This window comes from Apiospora aurea (genome assembly GCF_038362705.1).
Source record: "Apiospora aurea strain CBS 24483 chromosome Unknown utg000008l_segment0_segment0, whole genome shotgun sequence".
Lineage (NCBI taxonomy): Eukaryota > Fungi > Ascomycota > Sordariomycetes > Amphisphaeriales > Apiosporaceae > Apiospora > Apiospora aurea.
In genome coordinates this window covers 3,858,136-3,877,196 of record NW_027117395.1, presented here as the reverse complement: position 1 = coordinate 3,877,196, position 19,061 = coordinate 3,858,136, and the positions used below count along the sequence as shown (strand labels likewise).

The 19,061-nt window shown below is 56.7% G+C and overlaps 7 protein-coding genes across 7 annotated transcripts; 3 read left to right on the top strand and 4 right to left on the bottom strand.

The window, feature by feature from the left end:
* Window positions 1–271: 271 nt before the first annotated feature.
* On the bottom strand, window positions 272–604 carry PG986_012660 (uncharacterized protein; the record flags this gene model as incomplete). The annotated part of the gene is made up of 1 exon (XM_066848882.1): window positions 272–604. One exon carries the CDS (start codon window positions 602–604, stop codon window positions 272–274), a length of 333 nt encoding a protein of 110 aa, XP_066695578.1.
* A 1,505-nt stretch (window positions 605–2,109) lies between these two features.
* On the top strand, window positions 2,110–3,157 carry PG986_012659 (uncharacterized protein; the record flags this gene model as incomplete). The annotated part of the gene is made up of 4 exons (XM_066848881.1): window positions 2,110–2,189; window positions 2,249–2,508; window positions 2,571–3,048; window positions 3,106–3,157. 4 exons carry the CDS (start codon window positions 2,110–2,112, stop codon window positions 3,155–3,157), a joined length of 870 nt encoding a protein of 289 aa, XP_066695577.1.
* A 1,977-nt stretch (window positions 3,158–5,134) lies between these two features.
* PG986_012658 (kinase-like domain-containing protein) lies at window positions 5,135–6,093 on the bottom strand (the record flags this gene model as incomplete). Its single annotated transcript, XM_066848880.1, has 2 exons — window positions 5,135–6,040; window positions 6,076–6,093. The coding sequence occupies 2 exons, from the start codon at window positions 6,091–6,093 to the stop codon at window positions 5,135–5,137; spliced, it is 924 nt and encodes a 307-aa protein (XP_066695576.1).
* Window positions 6,094–6,969: 876 nt separating this feature from the next.
* Window positions 6,970–8,925, bottom strand: PG986_012657 (uncharacterized protein; the record flags this gene model as incomplete). The annotated part of the gene is made up of 5 exons (XM_066848879.1): window positions 6,970–7,109; window positions 7,155–7,289; window positions 7,347–7,421; window positions 7,497–8,068; window positions 8,153–8,925. 5 exons carry the CDS (start codon window positions 8,923–8,925, stop codon window positions 6,970–6,972), a joined length of 1,695 nt encoding a protein of 564 aa, XP_066695575.1.
* Window positions 8,926–9,373: 448 nt separating this feature from the next.
* Window positions 9,374–9,954, top strand: PG986_012656 (Acyl-CoA thioesterase; the record flags this gene model as incomplete). The annotated part of the gene is made up of 2 exons (XM_066848878.1): window positions 9,374–9,456; window positions 9,504–9,954. 2 exons carry the CDS (start codon window positions 9,374–9,376, stop codon window positions 9,952–9,954), a joined length of 534 nt encoding a protein of 177 aa, XP_066695574.1.
* A 1,141-nt stretch (window positions 9,955–11,095) lies between these two features.
* PG986_012655 (uncharacterized protein) lies at window positions 11,096–17,025 on the top strand (the record flags this gene model as incomplete). The annotated part of the gene is made up of 6 exons (XM_066848877.1): window positions 11,096–11,461; window positions 11,505–12,413; window positions 12,500–13,432; window positions 13,523–15,209; window positions 16,030–16,343; window positions 16,405–17,025. The coding sequence occupies 6 exons, from the start codon at window positions 11,096–11,098 to the stop codon at window positions 17,023–17,025; spliced, it is 4,830 nt and encodes a 1,609-aa protein (XP_066695573.1).
* A 112-nt stretch (window positions 17,026–17,137) lies between these two features.
* On the bottom strand, window positions 17,138–18,885 carry PG986_012654 (uncharacterized protein; the record flags this gene model as incomplete). The annotated part of the gene is made up of 4 exons (XM_066848876.1): window positions 17,138–17,965; window positions 18,078–18,451; window positions 18,512–18,773; window positions 18,835–18,885. 4 exons carry the CDS (start codon window positions 18,883–18,885, stop codon window positions 17,138–17,140), a joined length of 1,515 nt encoding a protein of 504 aa, XP_066695572.1.
* Between the last annotated feature and the right edge of the window lie 176 nt (window positions 18,886–19,061).

Genomic DNA, 19,061 nt, shown 5'->3' with positions numbered 1-19,061 from the left:
TATACAACATAGCATAAGATACCAAAGTACTCGGTTCGGCACCCGTACCTTGGCCGCGACGATCCGTTCAAAGAAGTCCTTGAACGTCCCATGCTCCAAGTAATCCATGATGAGGTACGGGCCGGGTATCTCGTCGTCGTTTTTCCCGCGATCATTGATGTCGCGGTCGCGGTAGCTCGTCATTTGTGTGATGTGCGCCGCCCCTCGGAAACGCTAGACCACATCGTCAGTGTTGAGGCCAAATCTCATTTTCAGTTCTTCCCTTTTCAACTCACCCTGAGAGCTTGAATCTCCAGGCGGAGATCGTCCACGGCCCCGGCTTGAAGGGCCCGCTTGATGATGAACGGTTTCGGGGTTTCTCCCGGACATCGTGGAGGAGGGCGGTGACCCCGAACGCGCCGTTGCCAATGATACGCCGGAACTTGAGGTCGTTTTGGCGGCCCCTGAAATGCTTCTTGAGACTGGCTTTGATCCCTTCCGTAGAAAACGGGTCGACCGGCTCGTCAGGTTCCGCTATTTCTCGCTCTCTACGGTGCCTCTTTTCCCGCTTGAGCTTATCCTTCTTCTTTGTCTTTTTCTTTATCCCAAAGAAAGCTCTAAACATAGTATGCGATGCGACCGGGCCCGGACTCGCTCTACCAGGGTGAAAATGTAAGCAACGCGGTCTCGCTCAAGGGGGATGCCGGCAAGCCCGAAGAATAGAAAATATGCCGGTAAGAAATTTTGATATCCAAAGAGTGACATGTAGATACTTTTCTCAATTGCTACGCATTAGAACTTGAGCGGGAGAGTTCCCATTGTACTACGGATGCGCTAAACCTTTTCATTGTCCTATGAGACTTAAAGGGATAATGACAAAAAAGCTCAAATGTCCGACTGGACCTTGAGGTAACAGCATACACAGCTAACTGCTTTGTCCCATACATAGATGGGTTGTCACCCTTTCTCTGGCTCAGTTCATAAGCGCATCGGTCAGGGAACCGCCTAAACTGCCAGTCGCAGCCAAACCCCAATCGAGTTTCGCTAAAGTTGGACGTGGTGGACTATGAACCGGCAGTCCTTTGAACCATACCTATGGGCACTGCCGCTGTCGCATCAGCATCAAATCATGGTCAGGTAAATACAGCATTCGGTGTATTCAGGGGATGAGCGGCTTCGGGCCAAGCAAGGGGCAGAAGAGACGGTCAAGTCCAAGAACATAGTATATCTGAACAGTTTAGCAAGTACCGGTGGTCAAAATCAATGCTGATTTGCTACAGATCTGACTTACAAGTGTCCATCTCGGGGTTAGAGTCTCGCTCGAGCGACCGGTTTCTTCGGTTTCGGGGACTGAGGCTTTGTCCCACCCCAAGCTGTAACCCCCGGTGTGGAACCCTGCAACATGGTTCCTGTATCTTTCCTTTCTAGTTGAAAACAGTCAGCCTGTTCATTCTCGTTCCCACTAGCAAGTCATATCTTACCTCGGTTCAGAAATGTACGCTCTGCAGCTCAGGTGGGGGCAGCTTCAAATGTAACTTCTAGTCACGGCAATGTCATACAGGGGGAGACAAATCTGGTTTGATTCGGAAATTGCAAAGTTGCGTTGGGCGGCCGTGAGGGGGTGAAGGGCGAAGAGTAAGCGTAAGCCAGCCTTGCCAGGAGGTACTTTCACATTCCTTTAATAGAACCGAGAAGACGGAGGTGGCGGAGTTGAAGGGTTGGGGTAAGTCATGGGGAATATAATATGGGAGCTACTGCAGCTCGAAAGTGGCAAAGCCACACCCCGGCACAAGTTTCGGCAAACTTGAGGATAGCCGGGCACCAGATCACAGCCACTATCGGTACAACGAACCGATCTGCTCGGCAGGCGGAGCCACAGAATTTGAGGCGGACGTGCATGAGGTAGTAATGATTCGATGTCAAGTGCAGATACTGTATAATATCGAGCTTTTGTGTACGTATGCATGTTCTGCATCAGATTGGGTAACACATGAGGCGACCCGTAGCCCGCAGACTCCTGCCGTGAACAAACATCCAAAATTCCGAAGCAGTCATTCTGTGAGCCCTTTTGCCTCAGAAATAATGTTTTGACACGTTCAGCTAGACTCACCAATCTAGCCCTGGCAGATAATGGGGACTATCCACGAACCTGGAGACACGGACATTGAATCGAACAAGATTAGGCAAGAGGACTTGGATCAGAAGCCACGGTAAGCAATTGCCAGACCCAAGACATTGAACGCCAGGGACCCTCATCTGTCGCACACAGGAAGTACATTGGATACAAAGGATTTGCGAGATATTCATCATTGGCAGACGGGTACTTTGTCCTCCGAAAGTACGACCGATTACATTGCAGAGTGCTCCTTACTCTACAGCAGCGGATTGCTGTTCTGGAGGAGAGACTGGACGAGCTGGACGAAAAGCACAGCCGCCAAACACCTGATGTCAACAATGGGACAGTACGCAATGATCAGCCGGAGAGGCAGCTCCTAGTAGAGGAAATCGCCAAGGAATTGAAGATATACAGTAAATATGGCATCAACCCCTGAGGATATCATACCCAAGTTCATCCACTGATGCAATTCAAGCCAGAATGTTGCTCAGCTACAAGGAGCTGAAATCGGCACCAAGTGTCCCTAAGGGGAACATCAACAACATCAACACATGGTTATCGAATAACTGTTATCCCATAGAAGATGCGGAAGTGGAGTCCCTGAAGGCCAAGGACCTCATCCCCGTTGCCCGCTCACAGAAGTCGCTTCTGAGACAACTCTTTGAAGAATACGTACTGATTCCGACGAGAGGCCTCTTCGGTCTCTTGGGCGAGCGCAATGGCCCCGAACAGACGAACATCTACGGTAGCGACGAGCCGATGGAAGCCATCGCCTCCGCTTCCGTCTTTGTTGTGGGCATGGTCACGCTCATTGCTCCGTTGTGGACCCTCTCCGTTACGCACGACATGTTCAAGCGGCTTGGGGTCATCACCGCGTTCATTGCAGTCCTGCTAGGAGTTCTCACATCGGCTACACTGGCGAAGCCTTTCGAAATCCTGGCGGCCACGGCAGGGTAAGTGGGCCACCTTCCAGGGAGGGAGAAGTATGGGAGCTGATACAACATATACAGATATTCTGCAGTGTTGGTGGTCTTTCTAGAACTCGGCAGCGCGGAAGTTTGAATGCTGTCGGTACGATAAAAGGAAGCTTATTGACGAAGACCATATCACGCGCGGTCCTAGCCATCACTACGTGAACTCCAACATCAGTGGTCTGATACCTGTATTAACGACCATACCATAACAACAACCTAGTCTCGTTGGTTATCCCATGTACCCATTTTGTAGGCACCATACAAATGTGGCCCCTGCCCGTGCCTACCGCAGTCTTTCACTCCCGTTGGCTCAACCTTGCAGTCTGAGCATCGTTGATTCTGACACACGGTTTTCTTTTCGGAGACGAACCTCTTCCCGCAGGTATGTTGGAACACGCCGTGCCCTTTGTGGACATTGCACCTTGTATAGACGTTCTTTACCTCTGTTTCCAAATGCTGGCATGTATCTCTCTCGCAATATATATTGTGCCTGGGATTGGTGTGGTCATACTCGGGGGTTGGAAGTATCTCTTTCCCATCACCGAGTGTATATGGTGCGGGCGGTAGAGGCTCATGTTCAATAATCATTCTTTTTATGGAATCGGTAGTTAGCCAACGATCTAACACAGTTGAATAGATGATAAATATAGTCATACTGGTTTCCGCTGGAGCTAGCGGCGCCTGACGGGGCGTCTACATTGGCCGACTGGTTATGTGCGCTGTTGAGATTCGGCGTCTGCTCATTGTTCAGTTCGACAGTCTGGGATGTGTGTTTTTGTCGTATACCACGACAGAATTTACGTGAATTGTGGAACATTTTCGTCGGGAACGAGCCGTTGCTGGAATGGTAGAAACCACAATTGGAAGAATATGTCGACGCGGGGGCTTCGATGGAATGGGGAAGCCAAGTACTCAATAAATTAGTGGCTCCTTCGGGCGGCAAGAGCTTTCAGCTTATAAGCCAGAAAACATGTGCGAGCTCACCGAGTGGGAAGGGGGTGGTGGGCTGCAGCTACTTGGATCCAGGCTCTGATCGGTTAGCCGTTTGCTGAGAATAATGAGTACATGTGAAATGCATAAAAAGGGCTAGGCAGTGCGTATATCGGCTCGCTGGTAGGCCTCATCGTCATCGTTACCGTCATTTCCGTCATCGCGGTCATCGTTACCGTTATCGTCGTTACGATACCTTCACCTCCGTCGTTTCGATCTCGTCTTTCGTTGTTGACTTCGTCGTCGTGACTCCGATACTTGAATATCCTAGCCACCTTACTTTAGTATACCTATTAGATAGATATGAGTCAGGATATATGGAGGCGCCATCGATCGTTGCCTAGTCGGGGATGCCGATTTAAGTTGACCTAGAAACGTAGTGTGTGGTACGAAGTGTAAAATGCATAATATAAAAACGTTAATTTGGGTGCTGAAAAGGGGTTGGCGCCGTGAATACGGTGGCCACGCCCGGGTGTGGTCCGATTTATGCAGATTCTAATGACTTAACAGAAAGGACCAAAAGTCTACCGATCAGAGCCTCAGTTTTGGTCACAGCTTTCAGCCACTCTCTTCTTCCGTTCACATACCATAGATCAAACTCTTCCTGAGATCGACATATGTGGCAATGGTATGTTCAGCTGCCAATGCGGCTGCATTAGCATATCTCTCAGCCAAGATCAGCTGGGCGAAGGTGGCGTATCTCAAACCATCCACTGGCAATTGCCAGCTCATATGGCGTGGGTAGCTGAAAACCAAACACAGGAAAGTGGGAGCAGAATTTCTCAATGACCAGTTTACACCACAGCCGTGGAGTCGTTTCATTAGCCACGGATCGGAGTTTTGGCTCCTTTGCTTTTCTCTCATCCCCAATATCTACTGAGGGCTAACGCACAGCACATCAATACATCTAATAGAACTGGAGAATCGCCGTGATCAGTTTCATGAACGTCTCAGAGGGAGTGACAAGACACGAATCTACTATAGCGAGGAACACCAACTATATAACATAGGCGCTGTTTCGTTTCTTGTCTATCGATTGTAACAGGAACGAAAAACGATAATCTCGTGACAACCCTCAAATCCCCACCTTGCCCCGTCTTGGGGAAGCCTTCCAACGCGGCCGCCCTTTCTCGGGGGCACGTGGCTCTGGGTCTGGCGCTAGGTTTATCAATCTATCCGCTTTCAACCAACTGGGCCTACAGAACCGGTTGCAGCAATGAGTGTCGAAAAACTTCAGAAAGCCCTCCCATCCGTGATCCGTCGGGCCGAACTGGTCACCGGTGGTGGAATGCACGGCCGGGTCCGTCAGTGCATACACCCCCCTGACGGGCCCGCCCTGGATGTCGCACAGCAGACGGCGGCCACCGGTCGCGTGGTACGAAAAGTGGCTCAAGGCCTGCATGACCTCGTTCCAGGGGTCGGGAGAGGCGTTGACCCAGCCGGCGTTGTTGTTGTTCTTCTCGTAGTCGCGGATCAGCGGCTCGACCATGCGCTGCTCGCGGGCGCCGCCGTCGTTGCTGCTCATGACCTCTGGGACCAGGACGTACAGCTGCTCCTTGATGATGCCGGCGTCGTTCCAGGCCTCGACGATGCGCTGCGCGGTGCGGACGGCGCGGAGCTCGCCCGCCCACTGCTCGGCGAAGGACCCGTACTTCGGCTTCAGGAACGTCTTGGCCACGCAGGCTTGGCCGTTGCGGGGGCCGGCGGTGAATCGGCCCTTGCAGGCGGTCTTGTAGGTGCCCTCTGCGTATACTTCCGTATCTATGATGACTTCCTGGGAGGGTTGGCTCGATCCGGGTTTCCGGACGGAGAGGCGTTGGAGCCGCGGCATGGCCTTTTGGGGTCTTTCATGCGCACGTGTAGTCTGCTGCTCATGGAACGGTTCCAGCACATGTGGCGTTTTGCGCCGCAGTGCCTCGTGGATGGCAAGGTATGCTTGCTTTTCTGGAGGAGGCGGCGGTGGTATCTTGTCGGGCTTCTCCTTGGGGGAATCTGAAGACCGCCGAATCGACTGACTAGAGCACCGCCAGACATGTTTGCTTCTCTGCCATGGAGAGCACAGGAGAGATGGGGATGGGGATGGAGAAGGCATATACAGCCAAAACTTCGTATGGCGTTTGTTTATATACCCAAGTTTTCATGCCGTCGTATCTGAGATTGGCAAGGGTGGCTTTCTCCGTAAGTCTGGATGCTGCGATTTATGATTAAGGTTTTGCCAACCTAGGGAACTCAAACGGTTCGGATCGTTTCGTGCTGCTTGCTTCAGATGGAAGCCACTTGCGAGTCTAATTTACACTTTGAGGGTATAAGCTCAGATTGGCAGCCACATGGAAAGTCGTGAGTCTAATTCAAAGTGTGTGGGTATAATTCCGAACCATCAGCCAACTGAGTATTGAAAACGAATGTTGGTAAGTAATGGAAGCATCCCCAAGCCATCGCACCATCCTTACTACCTCAACCCACCACGACGCCCACCTAAGTAACATAGCCTGTGGTAAAGCCACAACTATCAACGAACCTCGCCCACAAGGGCATGAAAGGCAAGATGGCCGAGCGGTCTAAGGCGCTACGTTCAGGAAATTCGTCCGAGTTTGCGAGCATCGTAGTCAGGAAACTGGCGTGGGTTCGAATCCCACTCTTGTCACAACTATTTTTTACCCTTCCCGGAACCTTTTCTTCTTTTTCCCTTTTTGGTCTACAATGCGACAACGAACGTGGCCCAGCAAACATTATCGACCCATAATAGTGGTGCATTGAGAAATGATGCAGAGGGAAATAACATAAACCGAGCCAAGTTGGATACATCTCAGACTGATGGCGATGATAACAGTAATAAGTCCTTCTCAAGCCACGAGGTCAGGCATCTACAGGTATCAAACATCGCAAGCAAATCCAACGATCTGGACGTCGTTATTCTACGCTCATAGCCTTCAGTGCGCTGGAAAGTGCTTCTCCGAGGGCCAGGACCTTCTCCTCTTCGAATCGTCTACCCACAATCTGCACCCCAACAGGGGCACCGTGATACACATCTGCATCGTCTACCGGCCACCCTTGTTAGTTAAAGTTCGCTAGGGATGGGGTTGAAGATATCTTACAGGGACCCCAGCTCATCTCGTCGATGGGGCTCCGAGGAGCATCGTGCGGATCGGCCACGTCAATGTTCTTGTCTGCAAAAATAACCGGAACCGTGAGGATGGAGTAGTCGAGGACGTTGTATACGATGGCGTAACCTGGTAGGATTAGATACGCGCACCTTGACCTATTGGACATGCCAAAGGTACACTCACTGAAAGCATAGGCCGAGTTATGGTGCACGGCAGCAGTCGCAGCCACTGGGGCAATGATTCCATCCACAGGTCGACCTGGATGGCAAACGTATCAGTACATGTAATCACCCGGTCTTCTGCCCACCAAACACCTTTCATTCAAATGCTTACCAGTTCCCGTGAGAGCCTTGGTAAACTCCCAATAGTCCGCATAATCCTCCTGGTACTTCTTCATCTTCTTAACGAGCTCATAGTACTCCCCCATATTCTTGGGCCGATACTTCTCGGTCGGCCGCAGCATGGCCTCGACGGCGCCAATCATCGGCTCGCCGCTCGACTTGAGCGCGTCTTCGTTGTCGTAGGTCGTCGGGAAACGCAGGCCGCCGTAGATGATCGCGCCTTCCACGTGGCTGGGCGGCTGCCAGTCGATGACCCGGTGTCTGGCCTCGCGTGCGGCGCGCACGGCCATTGCGACGCCGCGGGCGACGGGTGGGTGCAGGCGCATGACGCCGTCGTCGCCGGCGCCGGGGAAGGCTGCGAAGCAGAGGCCTTTCTCGGGAGTTGCGGCGTCAGCTCGGACCAGGTCTAGGACGGGTGCGCGCCAGCGCAGCGGAACCAATCCGGGATCGCGGCGCCAGGCCTCGGTGTTGCCGAGGACCGACTGGGCGAGGTGGATGACGTTGTCCAGGCTGGCGGACATGGGTCCGGGGACTGGAGGCACCACTGGCTTTCCGCTGAGGGAGCTGGCGAGGTCTCAGTACGAGAAGCGACCGGGGCTCGGCTTCAGCCCGAAGAGGTGGTTGTAGGCGGATGGACCCGGATCGAACCGCCCATGTCGGTCCCCATCCCGATCACGGAGCCGCGGCATGCGAGCAGAACTCCCTCGCCACCGGAGCTTCCTCCGGGCGACAGCAGGCGGTTGTGGGGGTTCATTCCCGGACGGTGCAGGTTGGACTGCAATTCTGCCAAGAGCAGAGTTTGCGGAACATGCGTCTATGAGAGCATTAGTATTGAGCAGGGACGGGACCCGGCCAGGCGATTCCGAGTTTACCTTGCCGATGATGATTCCTCCCAATTCCTTGACCTGTTTGGTGATCAAGCTCTCAGTCTCGGCAGTCTCGAACTTGCCCAACCATCCGATGTAGCTGATGGCCGATTCCAGCCCCTCGACGCGGAATTGGTCCTTCAGGCTGACGGGGATGCCATGCAGGGGCCCGACGAGCTTCTTGTGCACGCGCCGATACTCGTCTTGCGCCTTAGCCTCGGCGATTGCCTCAGCGAAACGGATTTCCGCCAAACACTCAGTCGTCTGGTGGCTGATGGCAGCGCGGTGACAGAAAGTGGTGACGAGTTCCTCGGCGGAGACCTCTTGAGCTTCATAGTTGGCTAGGATCTCCGGGATGCTGGTTTTGGAGGTGACGGTGATCTCCCTGAGACTGAGCCCTGCCTCGCCCATGAAAGCGTCGGTCGTGACGTTGAGGTATGGGCCGTCCGGCGTGGTGGGCATGGCGCACATGGCCTCCGGCAAGTGCCATTGCGCCGGGATCTTGGCTAGGATCGACTTTTGCTTCGCTTCGGCTTTTTCCTTCCAAGACTCCATCTTGAACGATGATGAATCGCAGAAAGTGAGCAAGTACTGGTCAAATTATTCTACTTCCGAAGCGGATGTGCGGGGTTGGGCGAATCCTTTATGTGCTATGATAGCTCCTACGGAGATTCAGGACCAACATCACACCGGGATTCTCGGACAGACCACTTCCTATCTCTACGTTACAGTAACATGGACGGAGAGGGGAAGATGGGGTACTTGCTTCCAACTAGACAGTTTCGTTGGCTCTAAAGGCCGCGATCGTCACCTAAAATACTCCATCAATACTGCAAGGGGTACAGCTGAACCAAACTCTCGGGCCCAACATCATCAACAACAACAACAAGGTGCCGAGGCAAGACCGACCGGCGGCTCTTCAAATCAGCCGATCTAGAAACTAAAAAGTGACAGTCCGACACATTTCAATTCTTCCCCCAGTACCGCTTCCACACTCCTCATGATGGCATCAGCTGCAACAATAGAAAGGCGCGTCGGCGGTCAGCATCCACCGTATGCTGGTCCTGACACGTATGCGAATGAAGAGTATGTGAACCCTTTTGGCAAAACCTGGATGTTAGATACAGCAATAGGCACTTCCTCCGTCCCGTCGCCGCCACGGTCAAGGACCGGGTCCTGTACCACGTCGACCGTATCGCCGACGGCCGCTCGTACGCCACCCGCGTCGTGCGCGCGACCCAGGGCAATCAAAGCGCCTGTGTCTACATCGCCACCGTCGCGTTCCAGAACAGCGACCCCGCCGGAGCCGGAAACGTCCTGGACTACGGTCCGCCCATGCCCGACCTCGACGGCCTGAAGCCGACGGACGTGCCCGCGGACCTGAACCGCAAGATCCTGGCCGACGGCTCGAGCCCGGACTCGCCCCTGCAGCCCCTCAGCTCCGAGGTCGAGGCGTTCGACTACCGCATCTTCGGCATCCTCGCAGGCGATCAGCGGACGTGGGATTTGGGCACCGGGAGGCTGGTCATGACGTGCGAGCAGGAGGCTTTAATTCGGCTGAAGGGGGATGGCCCGAAGCTATGAAGCGCCCCTAACCAAATGGTAGGCTTCTAATCATGTATCTAGCCAGGTATACTCATGTCCGAATACTATACATCTAGATGTGCAAACGCTGAAGAACGAACCCCGTCCACGAGCGTCAAGTCCTCCACGCAAGCCGGCCGCCTAGTTAGTAGATAGGCTTAGCATGAGAGACAGTTCTTGCCTTGTGTCCAAGGTAAACGGGTTGATACGGTATTGTCTGTGCCCAAGCTCCGGTCTACGCCTATTGCAAAATGTAGACGTCGGTAGCGACCTCTTCATGCTGTGCCGCGAAGCTACAGTGTAGTTAATCTGCGCTACCATATCAAATGTTGTTATTTCGCGCGCCACTGTCTCATATCCACTTCTAAGTACCGGAGCCAATGATTATTTCCAGCCCAGATAACAACTCCACAGTAGGTCCTGCTGGGCCATATGCAATTGGAAGATTTACGCGCCGTGATATCATAATTGCCGGGAGTTGACTTGAAAATATCATCCCACAGGGGTCCACGCAGCCCCCGCTTGTTGCTTTGCCCAACATAACCAGCGTCTAAGGGCTTTCCACCGCATCGGGACAAGGCCAACCCGACCCCAAGGACCGTATTGCACAATTGGCCAAATTCAACACCTACAAGCAGGCTCACAGCACGTTAGTTGACGGGAAATGCAAATACCGTTTTGATCTCCTGGCTGATCAAACTCGTCCTGGGGGGCGGCGCGTGCGGCGCAGGCGGCGGTACGGCGGCTAGAATGATGCGTTGGTTCTGGGGATAGTCCAACAGTTCCTCCATCTGGGCCACCAAGTTCCTCCGATCAGATTAGTGCTTACTGTGCCACCCCATATGTTGCTCTCGAAACCACAATACTACAGGGAGCCTTAACCAATCAGCCTGCATTCGGACCTGGGACTAATTATGCATGCACTTGGGCCCGACGGGAGCTCGCGTGTTTCAGTAGGCGTTTCTGCAATTCCACTGCCGTCTGGATTTGTTCTATTAAGCTTTCAAGTCCCATCTCGCGCACCATTCCCCTCTTAATGTTTGACCAAGAGAAAAGCCCGAGGTTCAGATAGGGCCTCCTAACATGAACCTCGTATAGTCACACACCAACACTGTGACCGGACATCGGATTTTGCGAGACGATGGAAGCCGCCCGAGGCCGATCCGGGGAGGGAGCAGCACCACCACCACGCTTACACCAGCTGCCGGTATACCACCCATGGGAGTCGCAGTCCGACTACCCGCCATCACGGACAACCGAGACCAAGGATGCCGAGCAGAGCTCGGCGGCCACGCGGTTATCGTGGCGGCCCAGCTACCTCCGGCGTTATATCATCGTGGGCTTCATCACCGTCTTCGCCCTCATCATTGCGGCGATAGAGGTCCTACTCGCGATATCGAACAAGTCCGACGGCATCGCCACGAGCCACCCGGACCAGCACTACCTCTGGACGTACGGCCCCATCGCCTTCCTCACCTTGGTCGCGGCCCTCTGGGGGGCGCGCCGAGTACCAGAGCAAGCTGGTCGCGCCGTGGCTCCGCCTGGCGCAGCCGTCCGCGGACGCCAAGCGGACCCTGCTGCTGGACTACGTGTCCGGCTTCCCGCCCTTTGTCGTCTTCACGGCGCTCCGCAACAGGGACTGGACCGTCTCCGTCACGATCGCCGTCTCGCTCCTGATGAAGGTCCTGATCGTCATCTCTACGGGCCTCATCACGCTCTCGTGGACCGGCGTCCACCTGGACAACCACCCGATGGTGGCGCGGGACGCCTTCGCGGCCGGCGGCGGCGGCGCCCGGCTGTCCAAGGCGGGCTCGCTGTCCTACTTCGTCATGAAGGGGCTCATCGGGCAGAACTTCACCTACCCGGAGGGCATGTCCGTGGACTACGCCTACCAGTCCGTGGTGACGGGCCTCCCCGACTCGGCGGAGACGCGGGTCACCGTCGACGGGTTCACCAACGGCCTCGAGTGCGTCCCGGCGGACGTGGTGCTGACGGGTGCCAAACCGAAGGACCCGCGCGACCCAAATTCACAGATGAATCTCACCGTTACCTCTCCCGGTTGCGATATGCGGGCTCTGCAGCTGTCGGGTCCGACTTGCTCCGGCTATGCCGGGAACTTTTCCACTTGCAATTTTGGCCGGTTCGTCAAGACGCAATGCGACGGCACTACAGGCGAGGAAGGCGCGAGGGTGTTACTCATGTTCGGTAATATTACCTACGCGAGGGACTATTCTAAGAAGCCGACTATGGACTACACGGGTAGAAATCCCACCTACCCACTGCTGGCAAAGCTGCCTCAGAGTGCCCAGATGCTCTGCGTCCCAACTTATACCATAAGTTCCGTCGATGTGGTCCGGAATGGCTCGCAGACCCAGAGCGTGGAGCTATCCCCCGGTGGCAAAAGCAGGACCCTAGATTCCATTCGCCCTTGGGCCATCATGGACGCTCATTTCTCCGCGGTAAGCACCCCTGGGATTGACCACTTACTCCGGTAGCTCCAATTATTCCTCAGACGCCCGCAGACTAATAATACTCAACCTTACAGTACAATAACAGGCTGGAGGGATCGTCCGCCTCGACGTGGGGGCATACGACGAACCTGTCGATGGTGGAGGTGGATGTGGACGAGTACTTCGGCGTGGCAATAGACAGCCAGTTCGGCCCCAATACCACCGCGCAGGTGTCGGACATGTTCGACCGTGACTTCCTGGGGCAGTTTGCGGGACGCTATTATCGCCAGTTCGCCGCCATCATAGCCAAGCAGTCGCTCACGGAGCCCGCCGCGATCGACATCACGGGGACGGCCGTCTTCATGGCCAACCGGCTTTTGGTCCGCGACTGGTCGGCCCAGTGGATGGCGGGCCTGACCACGGCTTGCTTGGTTCTCTCGGTTGTGCTGCTGTTCACCGTTCCGAGGCAGGGCGTTCTTCCCCGGAACCCGAGTAACATCCCGGACATGGCATCGCTCATTCTCCATAGCCCCGATCTGCAAAGAAGAGTGCGTGATCTTGGCGCCGCGGATGAAAAGTCTCTAGTGCAGAACCTGGAGCGGCACAGCTTTCAATCCGGAGTTATTCAGAACCCCGCGACAAGCCGGGCGGAGTTCGCCATACTTGACCAACAGCAATTCACCAACGACGCATCTCCTCGAGACCCGGGCACACCGCTGGTCCGAGCCAGACGCAACCTACACCCGGGCATTCTTCACCCTGCTACCCGAGCGACCTTGTGCTTGATAGTGATCGGCCTTATCATTGCGCTCGAGCTTTTGCTGCAGAAGTCCGATCGCGAAGATGGTTTGGGCGACGTCGGGAATGATACTTACATACACTACCTGTGGACGACACTGCCAGCACTCACTTTCGGTTTGGTGGCGATGGCTTTCTCCTCCATGGACTTCCAAATCCGATCCCTGGCGCCATACATGTTGCTTAAGAAGACTGTCGGGACTGATGCGTTCATGGCACTCGATCATCTGGTTAGTACCTTCTCGGCTTTTACGTCAAGCCCTTCCTCACGGAAGACTATTGTTCTACATCCGGCGGAAGCTGACCCCGAATCGTGATAGGACATGTCAATCCCCCGTACCATCTTCAAAGAAGCCCGATCCGGCAACTTGGGCGCACTGGCAACGACGACCATGTTGCTGGTCGCCTCCCTGTTCACCATCTTCTCCGGCTCCCTGTTCCAAGCCCTCGCCATCCCCAGCACCGGCTCCATCACGCTGCGAGCCAACCAGTCCTTCGATCTGACCCCCTTCGGCGGCGCGCCCTACCAGGGCTCCGCCCGCTTCGGCGCCTCGATCCCCTCGCTGATCCTCGAGAGCAACCTCTCGTACCCGGCCTTTACGCACGAGGACCTCGCCTTCCCGCAATTGGTGTCGGACCTGCCCATCAAGTCGAACGCGACGTTCAACGCGTCCACGGTGTCTATCACGGCGGTGGTCCCCGCGGTCCGGCCTAGGTTGGACTGTCGGCTCTACGACATGTCCAAACACCGGCTCAACTTTACCATCAATAGCAATGCTACGGCTATGTACGTCGAGAATCCCCTGGGCGCGTGGATTGAGGGCGAAGAGTGTAAGCTTAAAGACGATGAGGAAAAAGGGAAATACAATATCCTCTTCACGACTTACCCCAATACCACGTACGTCGGTATTGGAGACACGACGGTATGTTGGCCCCGTTCTGTTCCATTATCAGATTTCACCGGAGATATACTAACACCCGGCCTCGTTCAGGAAATGTACCAACCAGTCGTCGGCTGCAGCCACCTGCTCTACTCCTGGGGCCAGCTCGACTACTCCGCTCGCCCCAAGCCCGCCGTGACGCACCTCTCCTCCCTCGGCTGCAACCTGACCTTCGAGCGCGTCGACGTCGAGGCCACCTTCTCGGGCCCGGACCTGAAACTCGACACGTCGACCCCGGGCAAGGCGCCCCGCCCCCGCGAGGAGACGGCGCGGCCCTCGTCGATGCGGATCGGCGCGCCCGAGTTCGGCGACGGCACCAGCTCGCTGTACGGCATCTACAACAACCTCGCAGGAACCCGCACCGACCCCGAGGCCCTCAACCACTTCTTCGGCCTGCTCGTCTCCTCGCGCTACGCCATCCCCGTCGCCGACCTCGGCCGGCCCGAAGCCGACGAGCGCGTCGCGGCCGCGATCCGCTTCCAGCACGGCGTCATCCACGCGCAGAACCTCGCGGCGCAGCGCGTGCCCGCCGCGTGGTCCGACGCCACCCTCACCGCATCCACGTCCTCGTCCGGCTCTGCCCCGAAGAACGCGAGCGACGCGCAGCCCCGGTACGCGGCCAACGCGACGGACCCGACGGGCCGGCACCGCGTGGTGCAGGACGCGGCGTCGACGCGGGCGCTCGAGGCGCTTTTGGGCGTGGCGCTCGGGCTGCTGCTCGTGGGGTGGGGCTTCGTGCGCGAGACGGACGTGCTGCCGCGGGCGCCGACGAGCATCGCGTCGGTGGCGGCGCTGGTGGCGGGGGGAACCTGCTGGAGAGGCTGCCGGGGGACGCGGAGTGGCGAACCAACCGAGAGATCGCCGCTGCGCTCAACGCGGAGACGGCTGGGGACAGGGGCGATGAAAGGCCGAGATTTTGGATCGGGTGGGGGCTGGTGCCGGACTTGGAGGGGGCGGGCGTTGGGTGGGGAGAGCGAGAATGGGTTTAGGCGGTTTGGGATCTTCGTTGTGGAGGGCGAGGGAGAGACGAAAACCATGGCCGGAGATGACGTGGAAGCAGGAGTGGGTAGGCGGCGGGACAAGCAGGTGCGGGAGCAGGTTACGGCATACTACGGTGCTGGAGATGAGCAGTACAGCCCCGTGGAACAGGGGGGCGTAGTATATCATTCACATTAGTGTAGCGTTTTGTTCGATCTAGCACCTGTTCTATCTGATCAAAAACTTCAGTTTCCAGCATCCAGTCTTCTTTTGGAGTTTCTGTGTTTTGAGGGTAGGGTTTTTGGTCCCTGCACTTCCGACGCCACCACGCCGTTGGGGGAGGTTCATCTTGGCTTGGTCAGCACTGGCGCTAGTCTCGGGCTTTCGCTCTTAGCCCAACGCCTTTGCTTTGTCAAGTCCAGGGGGAGCGTGGCATGCACAGGGGTCTCTTTACACGATCAAGATGCATGGAATCTTCAAGATCTGAAGCCGGGCCTCTCGCGCCTATCCAATGTGGAATCCGGTCGCTTCAAGAGCACACGCAAATAGTACTATTCCATGATACCATATCTAGGAACAATCTTGATGACCAAGCTCGCGCTTCGGCGCGCAAGCTGACACAGGAAAATGTTACGGTTCATGGAATGGTGCTATGATCAACTACATGCTATATATTTCCATGACTGCCGCCGTTTACATGCTCCATCCCTTCGAACAAACCAAAGCATCACTGAACCATAATCTCAAAGTCAATTCAAAGTACCCAACGTCAACTTAGACAACACAAAGCACCTGCCATCACGCCTAATCGCCATACCCACCCTCCAAAAACCATCTCGTAACCGAAATCGGCCAACCCGCCGTCCTCATCTCGAACCAACCCATCCCCCACCCGGGCCCCAACCAAGTCCAGCTCAAAGTCGCCGTCGCGGGCCTCAACCCGCACGACCAGAAGACGCGCGACGCCGGCCTGTTCGTGGCCGACGGCAGCCTGCCCCAGGTCCTCGCCAACGACGTCGTCGGCGTCGTCACCCAGCTCGGCGCGGGCGTCACCGACTACCAGGTCGGCGACCGCGTCGTGAGCCACGCCCGCATGGGCAGCTGGACCGAGCCCAGGTCCTCCGAGCCGGGCCTGCAGGAGTACGCGCTCGCGAACGTGGGCGCCATGGCCAAGATCCCGCCGGGCGTCTCGGATGATGAGGCGGCTACGTTGCCGATCAACGTGATGCCGTCCGTCGTCGCTCTCTACCGGCTCCTGGGCATTTCCGGCGCCGTGGACCGAGGCCGCGGCCGGGTTTGATTACGCGGGCACGACGCTGCTCATCATCGGCGGCGGCAGCAATAACGGCCGCTTCGGCGTCCAGATTGCCAAACTCGCGGGTACCGGCCGCATTGTCGTCGTGGGCGGCGACGAGGCCGAGCTCGCGTCCTATGGGGCTACGCATGTACTGGACCGCCACGGCGGGAGTGAGACGATGCTGGCGCGTATTCGCGCCGTTGTGGGGGATGACCTGGTCTATGCGTACGATACCGTCAACGACCCCGCGGGGCAGACGCTGGGCCTCAACGCCCTGCCAAGCCATAAGAAGGGGGCCATAACGCGGTTGGTGCCGACAGGCTCCGTGGACGAGGCGCAGGTCGTTGGGAAGAAGGCCGGGTTCGAGCTGCGCGACGCGATCGGGATGTCGGTCTACCAGCAGGATGAGGCCCTTACGTTCTGGGAACGGCTTCCGGGATATCTCGAGTCCGGTCAGATCAAGCCGCTCAAGTTCGCCGTGAAGGACTTTAGTGCTGCGGCGGTCAATGAGGTGCTGGATGCTTACCGGGATGGGAAGCCGGTCAGCAAGACACACATCCACTTCGAGGACACTACTGGCAGGACAAGCGAGACAGGGTTTGAGTAACAATCGCGGAGATCAGAGCAGATGGGTTTCATATGTTTCGTATAGAATGTATATACGGTAGTCATTACTTCAACACGTATCGGTTCGTCAAGCTGTGAGTTGCCGCCATCTTTCAAGCCGGAATCTTGTGGCCCGTCTGCCTCAGCTTCTGGAAGACCTGGTCCGGGTCATACTTGGCCGACACAGCGCGCATCTTCGCGATGGACCTCTCGCCGAACGACGCGAGCGGGTTCTGGTCATGGTTGGCGTAGTTCAGGAACCGCCAGTCCCAGTTGACGCCGATGGAGTCGGCGTACGCATCGATCGAGTCCTGCCAGTCCTTCACGAGCGGCCGGGCCTTCTCCTCGTTCTCCGCGCCGTTGACCGCGAAGGTGGCCAGGAACATGACGCCCGTCTTGCCATCCTCGCCGGTGCCCTCGGCGTTGCCGAAGACGCGCTCCTCGAGCCCCATGCTGTTGCCGCCGCGCTCCACGCCGTGCCGCACCATGTTGGGCGAGATGGGCTGGAACATGCAGAGCGTGTTGAAGCCGCTGTCGGCCGACATGATCTTTTCCAGCTCCGCGACCATGGCCGCGTGCTTCTCGACCGCGAACTTGATGAGCCGCGCGTCGTTGTCGTACGCGCCCGTGTACCAGATGTTGCGGAACCCGGCCGGCTGGCCCGAGCCGAGCTCCATGGTGATCTCGGCCATGGGCGCGGACCGCAGCGTCTTGGACGTGATGCCCGGCGTGTTTAGGTAGTCGTCGAAGGCGGCCGGGGCGGCGGCGTTGACGGTGTTTTCCAGGGCCACGTTGAGCATCATGCCGCTCATGGCGGGGATGTAGGCCCAGTAGACGATCGAGGTGCTGTTCTGGTCCTGGCCGCTGTTCTCGGCGAACTTGACGTAGCTGTCGATGACGGCTTCCTGCTCGGCGACGTCGTAGATGACGATGCCGCCCCACTATCCAGTAATTGTCAGCTAGCGGTCCTCTGTGACCTAGACTTCGAGTTTCTCGGGACAACACCGAGATTGGAGGGAGGCTTCGGGTCTATCCAGTATCAATGCGACTCACAATATCAGTAGAATCGCGGTCCGGGAACTCGATAGCGTACATGTCGTAACGCGTAATCAGGCCGTAGTTGCCGGACCCGCCCTTCATCGCCTGCCAGAGGTCCGCGTTCTCCTCGGCGTTGGCGTTGACGATCCTGCCATCGCCGAGGACGACCTCGAAGTTCTGCACGTTGTCGGCGGCGAACCCGTGCGACGCCGAGTGGAAGGAGTTGCCGCCGCCGGAGATGAAGCCCGAGGCGCCGACGGTGCCGGCGCGCCCGCCCGTCACGGTCACGCCGAAGGGCGAGAGGGTCTCGTAGACGGGCTGCCAGTGCGTGCCGGGCTGGATCGAGGCGATCTTGCGGTCGGCGTCGTAGGTGGTGGCGTTCATGAGGCCTATGGTGCAAAGGGGGTCAGTCGAGCAATTTCGAACGTGGGGGGACTCGGATCGTTTACCAAAGTCGATGGTGACACCCTTGTCGATGCCGTTGGAGTAGGCATCGGCGCCGTGGCCGCCGCCGCGGATCCCGAAGGGGCACTCGTTCTTGGAGAGCACCATGATGACTTCGGACGCCTCCTCGGCGGTGGAGGGCATCACCATGCACCAGGGCTCCAGGGCGGCGCTGACGGACCAGTACGTGTCCAGCCGGTCGGTGTAGGTGGCGCCGTCGGGGAGGAAGACGCGGTCCTTCAGGCAGCTCGCTTGCAGCGCATTGCACTAAGAGACATCAAGTCAGCATGAAATGTCAGAAATCTGGAACCAGACAGGAATGGCTCACGCATTGGTTGCTGAGGGTGGCAGGGGCAGAGAGTGTGAGAGCAGCCTGCATAGTGACGGTGACTGCTGCACGCAAAGCTTGGTTTGACTTCATAGCGACAGGACGGAAGAAACAAGAAATTCTTCCTGTTTTTTTAATGAGCGTTGATTGGGGAGTGAGTGTGTAAAGGAGGGTAGGACAGCAGGCAATAGCGATCGGCGGCGATCAACAAGTCTTGCTGCAGTTAG